Source organism: Eublepharis macularius, chromosome 4 (assembly GCF_028583425.1).
Source record: "Eublepharis macularius isolate TG4126 chromosome 4, MPM_Emac_v1.0, whole genome shotgun sequence".
NCBI classification, from domain to species: Eukaryota; Metazoa; Chordata; class Lepidosauria; order Squamata; family Eublepharidae; genus Eublepharis; species Eublepharis macularius.
This window is the reverse complement of record NC_072793.1, coordinates 110,099,902-110,114,153: the sequence shown is the minus strand read 5'-3', so window position 1 is coordinate 110,114,153 and position 14,252 is coordinate 110,099,902. Positions and strand designations below refer to the sequence as shown.

General features: G+C 39.2%; 2 protein-coding genes and 1 pseudogene across 2 annotated transcripts in view; 1 reads left to right on the top strand and 2 right to left on the bottom strand.

The window, feature by feature from the left end:
• Positions 1-6,653, bottom strand: part of LOC129327630 (uncharacterized protein FLJ43738-like) — a gene marked incomplete at its 5' end in the record, with an annotated part of 100,788 nt that extends 94,135 nt beyond the window's left edge. Inside the window, 2 exons of the mRNA XM_054976382.1 lie at positions 3,447-3,570; positions 6,540-6,653. Coding sequence (XP_054832357.1) covers positions 3,447-3,570; positions 6,540-6,653 — 238 coding nt within the window. The remainder of the gene's footprint in view (positions 1-3,446; positions 3,571-6,539) is intronic.
• LOC129328363 (DET1- and DDB1-associated protein 1-like) lies at positions 500-890 on the top strand (annotated as a pseudogene).
• A 1,984-nt stretch (positions 6,654-8,637) lies between the features above and the next one.
• The window catches only part of LOC129327000 (uncharacterized protein CFAP92-like), a 73,739-nt gene continuing 68,124 nt past the window's right edge, over positions 8,638-14,252 (bottom strand). The window contains exons 5-8 of the mRNA XM_054975364.1: positions 13,415-13,710; positions 12,359-12,552; positions 10,187-10,249; positions 8,638-9,229 (exon numbers count right to left, since the gene is read on the bottom strand). Coding sequence (XP_054831339.1) covers positions 8,975-9,229; positions 10,187-10,249; positions 12,359-12,552; positions 13,415-13,710 — 808 coding nt within the window. The 3' untranslated portion in view covers positions 8,638-8,974. The remainder of the gene's footprint in view (positions 9,230-10,186; positions 10,250-12,358; positions 12,553-13,414; positions 13,711-14,252) is intronic.

Below are 14,252 nucleotides of genomic sequence, written 5' to 3'. Positions count from 1 at the left end.
TTTGCAATTACAAGGCAACTTTCCTATAATGTCCATTTTAAACATCATGCTTTGTGATGTTGCCCTTGCTGGATCTGTCAAATCTTATGAGTGTTACTTTGGATACAGATCCCCTCCCCTACAAATTGTCTGGTTTATAACATCGGTCTCAGGTACATTATACAGTAAAATGTCCACCAAAGTGTAATTACGAAGCTCTTAAGATCAGCAGTTTATCATCATGTGGGTAGTTTTCCTAGTGGAAATAATGTGAAAATTGTTATACTGGCAAGGACTTCAAAATACACGTGCAAGAAATAGATCTAACAATGCAATCCTAAGCAGAGTTATTCCTGTCTAAGCCCACTCATTTCAATGGTCCTAGACTGGAGTAATTCTGCTTAGAATTGCTCTATAAAACAGTTAAAAGGAGGAAAGACAGAAAATTAAGAAGTTATAAAATAGCAGCAGAGAGAAATTAAGCAATCTTCCAAAAATTAAATCTCAGAGGTGCCTGCCAAGAAGATGGCTGACTTTCTGAAAGGCTTGCCTGTTTACAACAAAAGCAACTTCAGCCAATTCCATGCAGACTCTGTATGTAAAGCATCGAATAGAAGACCGTCGGTGTATCTTCCCACACAGGAATATCAGTCTGAACAAATTATCGTGACAGAAAAGACCAACATACTTTTGCTTTACCTACATCAGCAATGGGACAAAAAGAATGCAGAGAAAAAAAGAGATCCAGAGCAAGTGGAAATAAGGGGGGGGGGAATTCTGACCCACCCCGCAAAATCGCCCAGACAGACAGTCAAGATATGAATGAGGACACTTTAAGCTCTCACTCTGCACTGATGCAGGCACTTCCGGTGTGGGTTTTCATTGGTCTTTCACTGTATACAAAAAAATAAGAAAAATAAAAAAATTCCATGTGACCCTCCCCTCCCCATAGAGTCCCAAATCACTTCTGATTTCAGAGGAACTAATGTATTTATTTTTGTTTGTGTGTGCAAAAGGGGAGGGGAAAGTCTCTTCTTCCAGTTTTGTAGTATTATTTATGTCCCCCCCCCCCCCAAAAAAAAAACTCTGGTGGAGCAAGACAGGAAAAAAATGTTTAAACCATGAACATTGCCCCTTAAATAAATAAACTCACTTTTGCAAAAAAATAATAAATCTCAGCAAGTTTAGCACCCTCTAACAAACATTTACAGTGACCAATGATTCAAAACAATCTTGTACATCACTGGCACTTCAATATTCCACATACTGGGTTGGATCCTGAAAAGCAACAGCAGAAGTTTAACTTAATGTATTTCTGTTTGCACAAAATGTTGTGCAAAAGTTACAGAAAGATTAAGTGCTAATTTTCCATTTCTAAAATACAACAGGATTTGACTGAAGAAGGTCATTACCAGGGGCAGGTGCTGAAAAATACTGTGTTTTGTCTTGCACAAGTAGAAATGCAAGATGGGATACAGTAAAGTTGACTTAGTTCAAGGGCTAATTGTGAAGACTTGTTTCTGCTCATGCAAGAATTATTCTGTGGGACTCAACCCATTAGTTCAAAGCACACTAGGACTTACTTTCATCAGATGGGTGCAAGCTACAGTCTTGTACACACAGTGAACCTTCTCTGTTACTTTCCAGTTCAGAAACTCTTTTCCAGCCAAGCTTTCAATCTACATTTTAAACTCTCCAAGTTTAATAAATGGTCAGGAAGGGAGGGAGAGGGATACTTGAGGAATATATAAATATATCTTTACAAAAGCCTCAGGTGTATGTGCATAACTGCTTGTATTACACATTAAGAGCTCCTCTGGATTGCAGCCAATGTATCTAGATGAAGTGGCAGGTCTGTACAGATATAAAAATCATTTTGACATCCAGGATGTCTCTAAATTCCTACAAAACATTCATTGAAATAAAAGCAGCCGTACACTCCATGCATAGATTCCTAGAGACTTCAGAGTCTATTCTCATGCTGTATTTACAATATCCTAATGGTGAGTCAGCTCTGCAAATATACAACCACGATTACAGAACACTAATTCAAGGTTCAGAAGCATGCCTGAAACTGAGAACATTTTAAAGTGTTCAGTCTCCTTAATTTATAAAAAAAATTAAAGGTCACTTGAGAAATACTGTATAATTACCTTCAAAGGGAGAAAGTAGTAAACAAAGGGCTCTGTAATTTGGCAGCAGCAATAATTTAAAAGCTATGGCTGTTGCCTCTGCTTTTCTCTGTCTCCTTCCTGAAGAAGAAAGTCACAGATCATTTAGACAGAGAGAAGTCCATCTTGTTTTGGCTTCCTTCTCTCTCTGTTTGGCCTACAGGGAGGAAGAAAGGACCCAAGAACAGCCATCTTAGTCTTTCACAGTAGAGAAGAAATGCTAATGGCAACTGACAGTCTTGGTTACTCCCTGGCTTCCAGACCCATGATAGCAGCAGGGATGAGAGGTAGAGGGAGCTGAATGTCAAAGAAGCGGGCAGGGGTTATCCACTACCAGGATATTTAGCTGTCAGGCTGGCTTATGTCAGCCAAAGTGTGACTCAGATCCACTGGGTAATGTCTAACTAGTACATTTTTATCCTGTCCTTTTCCCAACAACCTCTGTGTGGCAATTACAATCTCCCTTTTATCATTTTAGCCTTACAACAAATCTGTGAGGCAAGTGAAGCTGAGAGACGGTGACTGAGTCAAGGACAACCTTCTGGGAATGTGAACCCAAGTCTTCCAGATCAGCACTCTAACCATTACTCCGGTTTGGCTATGTGAAAGCTCGAGGAAACATTGATTAGTCAAACACATCTGATCCTACTGTCTTCTACTAGCAAAGTGCTTTTTAAAAAAATTACTGATGTCAGACACACATCCATTACAACCTTACAATGAAAGACACAACTGACACTGCAAAACAACAAACCAAATGCAAAGCAAACCACTTTCCCCACTTTTACTTGCTTCTAGAAAGGTCATACAGACACAGATTATTATTACGCTATCCTACTTTTTCCTTCTATGCTCAATGCAATTTCTACCAAAAGGCCAATAATTCCATTCTCTAATGCACTGGATAATGCACAATCTCCCCCCACCCCCCATGCACACACTTGTACTTTCAAGGCAATATAATCAGAGTAGCTAACTGCAACAACTTGATGTGCTCACAGAAAAATATTGTGAACAAATGTCATAAGCATAAAAGTGACAAAGTCTGCCAATACTTGGTTGTAATTATACAAGTAAAACAAATTAGCTTCCCCCCAAAATATGTCATCCATGTTTACTATTGACCTCACATTTTGATGCTGCAGTTCCTTTGAAACAGTTAACAGCTTCAACAGAAGTCAAGGTCAGAGTGGCTGAAGGAAGTTTTAAATGGCATTCCCTTGAAGAAATAGCTGCCTTTAGTTGTAGATGGCCAGGACAAACAGCAATAATCTCAACTGATTTGGAGAAGCTTACCTTGGTGAATTAAGCTCTTCAGACTTTGAGTCACGTGGTGAAGCGGCAATTCTAACAGCAGATGTTGGTACTTCAACAGTATTACTTTCTTCTTCTTGGTATTTGCTTGTGGCTGAAATGAAACCTGACAGACACCTGATATTCATATTTCTCATTTCAAAGAGCAACAAAATAAAGATACCAGCATTTAGGAAAATGGAAACCTTGCAGTGACATTTGTTTCAGTTACCATCTGGCTAGGTTTAAACTGAATCTAAATGTACAAGAAAGAATTTGAGAAAATTCTTTTCAATCACAGTTGCTATGTTTATTTCAAAATTCTTTCAAGAACAACTGAACAAAGAAAATAGGTAGCTATAAGGCTGATGAGTGTCCAGCCCCTTCCCCTCTGTCTGCTCCCCCTCTGTGTTGTAGGGAGGGACCGCAAGGCCTCAGGCTAAATTGGGGAAGGAGTTTCTAGCAACTCATTCCTCCTCCTCTTCCCAGCTCTCTCTCTTACTGCCAGCAGAAAGATGCCAGTGAACTCTTCCTTGGTAGAGGCCACTCTCACGGTCAGGTCCTTCCTCCATCTTAATTCCAGCTGCACCCAGACACCATCAGCCATTTACTGGAGTGGCCCTGCCTTGTCAAAGGGGAGAAGCTTTTCAACTTGCATGGATGCCTGGGCAGTCCAAGGATTCCCCTAGACAGTAGAAAACTAATCTTCACTGAGTTTGTACCAAAAAAGGGGCACTTAATTGTAACTAAATAGGATTAGGCTTTCAGTTTCATAGCTGAGAAATGAAAGTTATGTGAAGTTGAAGGACTGCAGCATATGAATGAATGGATTGCCAAAAGCAATGACGAAAAGATACAAACTCTTAGATTTTTACAGCATGAACGTGTTTGTATATATTATTCATCTTAGTACTGGATCAATAATAATGTCAAGAAATGGACAGACTGAAGATACAGACAGAGAAAATGACAAACGGATGTTCACAAAGTTGTGAACATCTGAGAGTTCCCAGAGTTATTTTCCGCTCTGAAAAAATCATTGTATGCATAATGTGACTTCTTAGCAGACATCAAATATCATGAAAGAATTTTGTTTTCTTTTTCTACCTACAAAGGTTTCACTAGTAATCAACAAATGCCAGATTGTGTCCAGACTAGCACAAGTAGTAGTCTGCGCTCACAGAAGCAGTCAGCCCTCTCTTTCTGCATTCTTATGTGAGCAGAGATTACTTACTTTCTTGAGAGTCAGGGAGAATCAGCAGAAGCCACACACGCACAACACAGCACACGCATTGATCTTGTATGAACTCTTGCACAAGGCAAAAACTCGCAGAAAAGCAGGTATGTATGATTTCTCCTGATTTCACCTTTCCCATGCTGCCCCCCTCCCCATTTGTGAACCTCTGGAGATTCTTCTGATTAAGGAGAATTCATGTGATATATTTGCATTAACAGTTAATATAGCCTTTGGATCAATTAATTTTATAAAATTATACCCAAAGCAAAACTTCCATGGGAAACATGTATAACCATTCAACTCTATCAAGTGCATTGTCTGCATTAATAAAATATAGCACTATAGATGTGCTACACTATAGTGCTCTTATATATTTAGTGCTCGTTTGATATTGTCTGCCAGTTTCTTCCTTTACATAAATTCTGTTTGCTATCTATTTAAGTATTTAGGTAAGAACCTTTTCAGTCTACCTGCCAAGGTACCTGTCAGAACTATATGGTCGTAGTTTAATAATGCAACAAGGTTCTAAGATTCAACTTACCCTTACAAATCCACTGGCATGAGGAGGAGAACTGAGCAAAGTTATACCCCACCTTCCTCTCATACCAGTAGAATCTCTTACACCAATGCAAGGACTGCTCCAAGGTGGATACAATTTTGCCCAACTACACGTCTGTGTGCTATGTAATGTTGTCCACAAGGATTCTCTGACAACCAACATCAGCTTTTTGAGAGCCACAAAGATACTCTGGAGGGAATGTGTAAGCCCTCCAGATGGGTAAGAACTGGCTTCTGGCCATCCGTCATTCTGCCCAACCCCCCACCCCAAGGGCTCCTTGCAGGCCTCAGATATGGGAGAGTGGAAGTAGTTTTGCTCCAGTGTCCCCATTGGCTCCCTGGGGATTAGCCTTGGGTATCTGCTTGCTCACTGGCTTGTTCGCTTGTCGACATGCTCACTCACATTCTCATTCGTTTGCTGGCTAGCTCATTAATTTGTTTGCTCTCTGTCTTTTCTTATCAGCTCTCTCCTCTCCTCTAGTCTGCTTTAGGAACTCTCCTTTTATCCTTCCCTTCATCCCTAGCCCACTCCCCACCCCCAGAACCCAGGCCAGTCCTATAGCCAGGGGTTAGAAGGCAGCATGTCAGAAGCAGGGCATGGATGTCGGCCTGCCCCTTTCTGGCATGCCTGCTGCCTCTGACGTGGAGGCTAGACCCTGCTCTGCATCACTGCGAGGCAGTAGGACTTCTTTGGGAAAGGGAGGGGCGGTTGGCTGGTTTGGGCCATGGTCATGGGCCCTTTGCTCAGCCAGTGGAGCCTCGTGGAGTGGCTGCCTTCTCTCCCCAGCTTATGGGGACAGTGGCCGCCCAGCAGCATAGGGGCTGCATGGACTGGCAGAGGCATGGCAGTACTCTCCAGACACGTTGGGGCTAGGTACCTGAGCCACACTAGTTCTTCCCTCCTGGGACAGGGGAAGGCCACGTGCCTTAGCAGCGAAACTGCCATAGGCTCTGGCAGTGAGGCCAGCCACCCAGGCACAGGGAGAGCTGTATCCCCAGGTGCCAAAGGAGCACTGAGGCCAAGTTGGGCAGGGGCAGCCTATCCCAACTGCAGAGAGACTTCCCCACATGCTCCTGGGCTGGGGTGGCTGGAGTGAGAGCTGGCATTGCGAGGCTGTTGGGAGGGTCACCTCCAGCGGTTGGTGAAGTCACCGATAAGTCCCCCCCAGGCTGTGGGGGGGGGTAGGCTGTGTCACTCTGGGGGAGGTGGGGATGAGTCCAAGGCACCGGTGGTTGCTGTCCTTGGATAGAATGAAAGATGTATAAAAGTTCTATGTGAACAAGCACCGTTGTGCTCATACCTGCAGGTGCACTGACTGCTGATTTTTCTTGTACAGTGGATACTTGTTCAGTTCTACGTTTTGTGTAACTGGGTTTTGGTTGAGTACGTTGTAGGTGTTCTCTTTGAAACAAAACCATATGTTTTACCCAACCTTTAGGGAAAAAAATAACAAGAAAGTATATTTAAGGCTCATGGCTCTTTCTGTCTTACATGTAATTATATTTTTCTACCACCACATAATTTCCTTAATCCTTTTTTAGATGGTTTATAGGGAAGATAAGTTTTTGGTTTATACTATTGCTCTTCCCTTCCTCCAGATTTCAGCTCTCTAAACTCACAATGAAACACACATGCAAATAATCCAGTGAGGCTTTCTTTACTCTGAATTTCAGTTTGGTTCAAATATGGAACGGGAGCGAAAGCATCTTTGGAACAGCAATTTTCAGCAAGGTTGCCAGCCTTCAAACAGCAACCACAGCAGCTACATTTTAGGAAAAGAATTACAAAACGATTATGTTGTTTCACTCTCAGACAACATTCACAACCCAGCTTACTGGCAGCACAATCCTAAACAGAATTACACAACTCTTAGTCCATTGTAGTGTGTGTAACTCTGCTTATAACTGCACTGACAGTTAAGGGGGGGCAGCTTTGCATGACACAAAGCAGGCAAGATTCTGCCAAACATACCTGTCAAAACTGTGCACTGATTTTCAGATTTGAAATCAAAGGAACTTATGGTGGATATACTTTAACATCAACAATGTGATGTTGTGGATTTAAAAGGCTAGAAAGACCTTGATCGAAAGCAGGGGTGTGTACACAAAAAAATGCCTCACTGTATTCAAAAGTACAGTACAAAGCCAACAGTATTAAAAGTAGGAGGAGAAAAAATGATGGTGTAATATACACCTGGAAGAATTTCTCAACTGACTGATGAACCTCAATAATTTAACATGCTAACTGCGGAGATTCTGGATTCTCCTTTCCTTGAAATTTCAAAACAATCTCTGACAATATCTGATGAGAATACTTTAGCTCTAACTGGCATAGACAGGGTGTCCAAGTATTCTTCTATTTAGGTATTTAACAAAGTAATAGCATTATATACTGTAATGATTTAAAGTTTTAAGTGTGTGTTTCTAAAAATGCTTGGTAAGTTGCGGAAGAACAAGGGGGTGAAAGAGTGGGATGAGTAAGTGAGGTGACTGGTTGGTGACTGAGAGCCAAGCTACAAGTGACATCTGACACAGGTTGGACACTTGTCAGCTTCCCTCAAGTTTTGATGGGAAATGTAGGCATCCTGGTCTTGCAGCTGTAATGGAGAGCCAAGCTGTAAAACCAGGATGCCTACATTTCCCATCAAAACTTGAGGGAAGCTGACAAGTGTCCAACCTGTGTAAGGCGTCACTTGTAGCTTGGCTCTGAGAGTGTACGGGCAGAGCTAAGAAGTGTGAGGGGACCGACAGTCCTGAGAGCCAAGCTACAAGTGACGCCTTACACAGGTTGGACACTTGTCAGCTTACCTCAAGTTTTAATGGGAAATGTAGGCGTCCTGGTTTTACAGCTTGGCTCTCCATTACAGCTGCAAGACCAGGATGCCTACATTTCCCATCAAAACTTGAGGGAAGCTGATAAATGTCCAACCTGTGTTAGGCGTCGCTTGTAGCTTGGCTGTCAGTTAACAGCTGGAGAGTCAGCAGTCTACAGAGTCTGGAAAAGCAGTCTTCTAATTACTATCCCATGTAGTGTTGTGAAAAGCATTAAGATTATAAGAGGAAAGTAGAATACTTATAGAGCATATATTAGAGACTAGAGGGAGTCAAACCTAATATTGTTCAAGTATTATTAGTGCGTGAGAAGAAGCAGACAGAAACCTGAGTTAAAAGGGAGAGTTTAACTGAGCAAAATAAAATAAAGATTAAACAAAGTACATTCTGAAGAGAAAGGAGGATTTGAGAGAGTGGAGTGTTTGTGAAATGAAAGATTGTGACACCTCAGTCAGAAGTGATTAACATAACACTATTTTATTTACTGAAGAAAAGTTGCTAACATCCTGAAACCAATACACTTCTTGTACAAATAAAGTTTTATTTTGTTTATGGTTAAACCTAGAGTCATATGTTATTTCCATACAACAGTCTCATCCTCAGGCCCACATAGTCTAATGAAGGAGCCTTAAAGCTTAGCCACAATACTATCAGAAAGGTCAATTAATCAAATTGGAATTAAATTCCTGGTGGCAGCATTACATACCCAGAGAGAGAGAGAAATAACAAGACAGTTAAAGACACACCATATCTAACCTCACAATTAAAAGAGAGTAGTTGTGACACATGCACTGTCCAATTATTCTTCAGTTAGCAAAAATCATAAATAAAAGGCAGTTATCAATTTCAGTAAGGTGATGAATTATTAAGGTACTGCATAGGGGGCACTGTAATCCTTTTATCTTCACACAGAGTTTATAAGGTATTTGGTTATTTTAGTCCTAACTATGAACTTACTATCAACATCAGGTTGATCCAAATGTGATGCTTTTGGTTTACAAAACTTGGCTTTTGCACACATTTTTTCCTTGTTGTCCCATAGTCTCAGCTTTATTTTGTGATCTCTCAGCTTCACTAGAAAGTCATTGGTAACATTGATTTCAATACTATGATTCCATGACACCCATATTTGGTCATTTTCAAGCCATGGTTTCACAACCTATTTTTAAAAGGATTTGTTTAAAAAATTAGAAATACTGAAATAGCATATTCTCATGGTATGGAGTGTAGAATTTATTAGCCAGAGGACATCACGTTCTCAATACCAATTTAAAATTACAAATGATTGAACATCAGCGGGGCACACACCATATAAAAAACAAACATTAAAAGGCTACATATTTCAGCAATTACCTACATTTAAAATGTATTTAATAAATCAATCAATCTTAAAAGCATAATTAATCAATCCTAAAAACATAATTATTCAGTCTATAATATATACTTTAAAATATACCTAGAGAGTCAACAAAATTATACCTTACTATAATTTACATAATATAAAGTGCAAAGAATTCCAATTACCTTATATTATCAAATTATAGCAATACTTATCTAAGATTCACTGTACTTAGACAGGATTTCAGTAAGGAGTGTATTTTTTTTAAAGCAAATAAAGTTAATTATATATATATAATATAATTTATAAGTAAAAAGTCATAAGTATATAGTTATGTATAATTTATAAGTATATAAGTTTATTTTGTTTAGGTTTTTGAACAAGACATTGAACAGGTTTGCAAGAAACAATATAACAATTAACGCAAGGGGAGCATGGTTTACATGACTACTACATAGTCAGATGAAAGTAAGGAATCAAAAAACCTTTTTCTCAGATCTTTCACATTGAGAACACTCTCTTACCAAGTGGACAAAAACTACAGACAGATTCTTGATGATTGCATTACTTTTGAATCACCCACATACAACCTGCCACTGAGCTTCAAGCCTTAAACTTTGTTATTAGACATGGACATAATTAAGGCCCCAATCCATGAGCACAGGCTACCAGGATCCTAGACCACTCATTCTGGCTTTACAAAAGAAAATTTAAAAACTCATAATGTAACTCATGTCTACCATCCTCTTAAGATCTTAAGATCTTGTCTTCACTCACTGAGGTATGCAGTGTGCTTTGTTTTTTCGACCTGGGCCGCTCATTCTCCTTTGGAGTCCCTGACTGATGGCACATAGAAGAAAAGAAGCAAGAGCAAAAGAGAAAGGAGAAAGCAAGATAACAAAAAAAAATAGACCAATGAAACAGATACAGTAGCATGTAACATTTCATACAAACTATTACTTCAGGAACTTTCTGATTATTAATGCATTATTAATTTGGTACAAAATATTTGTATACCTTATGTAAAAGCTTAATTTATAAGTATCATGCAACTTTTAAAGCATTTGGCAAAACAAGGGCCAAGACCAAAAGTTTAAGATACCATTCCAGTTTAAGACACTTCTACCTTTCCAATAACTACCCCACAGCTTCTCCAGAATGTTTTCCCTCCTCACACTCCAACCTTCATTGCTTTCCCCCCTTTCTTGCACCGATAACCCTGCCCTCACCCACATCCAGACCATTGCCCACTGTCCTGTTCCACTCCTTCAGTTTTGACCTCCCTTTTTCTCCCTACTTGAGCTGTTTTTTAATACTCTTGATTCCTATAGAATTAAACGGAAAAGAGAGGAGTTCAGTACCGAGCTCCTAGTGTACAAAGACACATCCATAAAAACACCCACACAAATAGCTGAGGCTCCTTTTAAGTCTACATATTTGCTTAAACTGCCCACAGTCCCCCTATGGTTTGAATACAAGCCAACGGTAGTGATTTAAAAAATCAGAACGGAGCAAGAAAATGATTTCCCATAATAAAAAGGAAAGCTTTAATATTTTTAAATTTCAAAATATCAATAGTTAAATAATGTAGGACAGGTGTTCCAGTCAGTTTAAGTAGCCAACAAATCCTAGCCTACCAGCTAATTTAGAATAATCTTACAACCAATTATCTACTCTAGGTTAGATGAGCAAATTCCTGACCTATGTGGCCCTGGGTAGCCTGATCTTGTCAGGTTGCAGAAGCTAAGCATGGCTAGCCTTGGTTAGTACTTAGATGGGAGACCACTGAAGAAGTCCAGGGTCACTATGTAGACACAAGCAATGGCAAACCACCTCTGTTCCTCTCTTGCCTTGAAAACCCTATGGGGTCGCTGTAAGTCAGCTGTAACTTGATAGCACTTTATACACAGAGATAAGCAAATAATAAAAACATGATATGAATAAGAAAAACATCTTATTTATGTTTTTCATTGCCAAGCTCATGACATATCTGCTTGACGCAGTAAGTGTTTTACTGACAAAATATTTTTAGAAACAATGAAAATCAATCCTCCAGCCAAATTGTTAAAATTGCTGTAACTTCATCTGATTGCTGAGATTTGAATAGCGTCCCCACTTCACTAAGGATTTATTCCTCACCGAATTAATACTGATGTTACAAATTATATCTGTTTTATAAGGAATACATTGTCATGCTTTTTATAACATTAGGCAGATGATAAAGCTATATAGGTCTCACATGGCTACATGTGTTATTAGTATAACCTAGAATTATTAGAAATCAAACAATATTAAAAGGTTTTTAAAGCTGCTCTTGTTATGTTGCTACTTCACAAGAATTCTTTGATGTTCCAGCTAAAGCATGTTAAATTAGAAAATGGTCCTGGAAATGGATTCGGAGTTCTGGCAGGTCTTTTCAGTGCCTAGATGGAAGACTGCCTGAGGGATTCCCACATGAGCCACTCAGAGCTCACTGAAGGATAAATTAGGCAAATGTATTATCTGCACTAAAAATGCTAAGAAACAAACATTCATCTTCCAGTCTGTGTCAGAGAAGATGCAATAAAGAACATTCTTGCCAACAGAACAGACTAGATCAACTTCAACTGAACTCTTGGAAACTAGTTCAGCAACAAGCTCAAGGAAATTATATGGAAACAGCTCCAGGATTTTCACACAAGCGGGTTACAATCAAGGTCAATTTGGTATCCATGGTACTGATAACAGGAACCATCAGATTTTTTAAATAAGCCATCTTATAAATAGTCTCCTGTAAGTTTAAGAAGAAACAAAGCAAACATTTTCAAGGATCTTTTGAAAGCAATGTCTCATGACGTCAAAGGTACAGTGCAGGACTACTGAATGGTAGTCTCTTTATGCTTTTCAGGAATATTTTGCATTGATTAAATTACAGCACAAAACTGGTAGATAGAATTTTTTTATTATTACCTTAGATTCACTGTCCAGAAATAGCTTAGCTGTTGGACCAAACAACACCAAATCTAATTTTCGAGGCTCCGTATCATCTGGTAGAAGAAAATACTCCATATGATAAAAACGATGCATTTTTGGAATTAATCCTTCTCTCATTTTAGATGCTGTTCTTGGTACATCTTGTCTTGAGGAAATCCAAGACTTAGTCCCTAGGCAAATATTGAAACAGAAATAAAATCTCAAAACATTACAAATCATTTTCTTTATTCTCCGTGTTCATATTTACTATAAAGATATATGTTAATACTATAGTGAGAATATAGTTCTAAATATCCAAAAGGCCACAAGATTATTCAGATATTTGTTTATTTTTTCAACTCAGATATTTCTCAAATTGTTAAGTATCTCACAGGATGCCATCTGCATGGATGCAGTAACTGAAGAAGAGTCTTTATTAAATTTATTAATTTAAAATATTTATACCCCACCTTGTCTCCTCAGATTCAAGGCAGTTTCAAAGAGTTATCAAATCTAAGTGGAAAAATGTCATCTAACTACCTCCATAAAAATTATATAGACATAGCTAACATAGACATGATGCTGAAAAACAGACTTGGTTTACTTCCTACTGAACAAGTGTGCTTCATTACTAGAAAATCTTTTTAAATGAAGGCTTAAGATTTAGGGAACAGGCCCAGAGTATCCATGAAGGAACCAAGCCCCCACTGCCCCTTCAACTATACTTTGGTTCTTCCATAGTAATTACCCTGCGCTCCATTCACACTTCTGCCACTCTAGTTAAATTGGTATCCCATGCTTTTATTTGTGTTGAGAATTATACAACACATTATCATAAATAGGCCATACTAAGCCTGACACAAACAAACACCAAAAGATTGCAAAGACTTCAAGAGGAAAAAAATTCTACATTACTGCCAGCCAAATGAATCAGCAATCCATAAATTAATCACATTAAAATTGTTCTGGGCCCAATCTCCTCTTCCCTGTTGGATAGTTCATGAACTTGTGTGGCAAACTGAAGAAAAATATGATCAAATGTCTTGTACTTACTTGGAAGATTAAGTGGGACAGCCAGTGAGACTGTGAATATACAGGTAACCAGGTGTTCAGACTCAAATTCCTGACTCTTCTCTGACTCATTGGTTGGCCTGCTTTCGTCTTCAGGTGTGGGGTGACCACCTGCATCTGCCCATGGGCTATCAATTCCGTCGGTACTCTCTGAACCCAGAGTGTTTAAATCTCTCTCTTTTTCCAGCGCTTTCTCTGGTGTTGTCTGGTGGTCTTCCTGCTTCTTCTCTTCTTCCATTTGTCCATGAACTCCATCTGCTGATGTTTTCCTTGCCATTCTGAGATAGAACTATTAATTATTATTTGAGCTTCTATCCTATGTACATGCCTTTATTCCACCTATTATTATAAGTAATCTCTACAACCACAAGTCACCCTTATTTCACTTTCTAGTTAACATATCACCAACAGCCAACTCACAAAGCCACTTATGAGCATGACTGCCAAAGACCTGTAATAATGTTGGACAGTTTGCTGTATAAACAATAACAATGTGGCATGCATGCATTCAAATTATTAGTAATACTGATTTGTGTTATTATTTGTATAGCGCTTTTACTTCAGTGATTAGAGTGCTTCATGCAATTTGCCAAAGGGTAAATCCACAGATATGCTCATCAGCTGATAATTATCATTAAATAAAAACCAACAGGTGGAGTGGCCATCACAAATCACACACCACTAACAAAGGTGAGGTGGCCAAATTTTCCAGTGTCACAAAATTATTCATAGTGATGAAAACCTAAGTGGGCTGTGAAGAGCTTCAACAGAATCTCTCCAAACAGGGTGAATGGGCAACACAAATATGGCAAAGTGATGC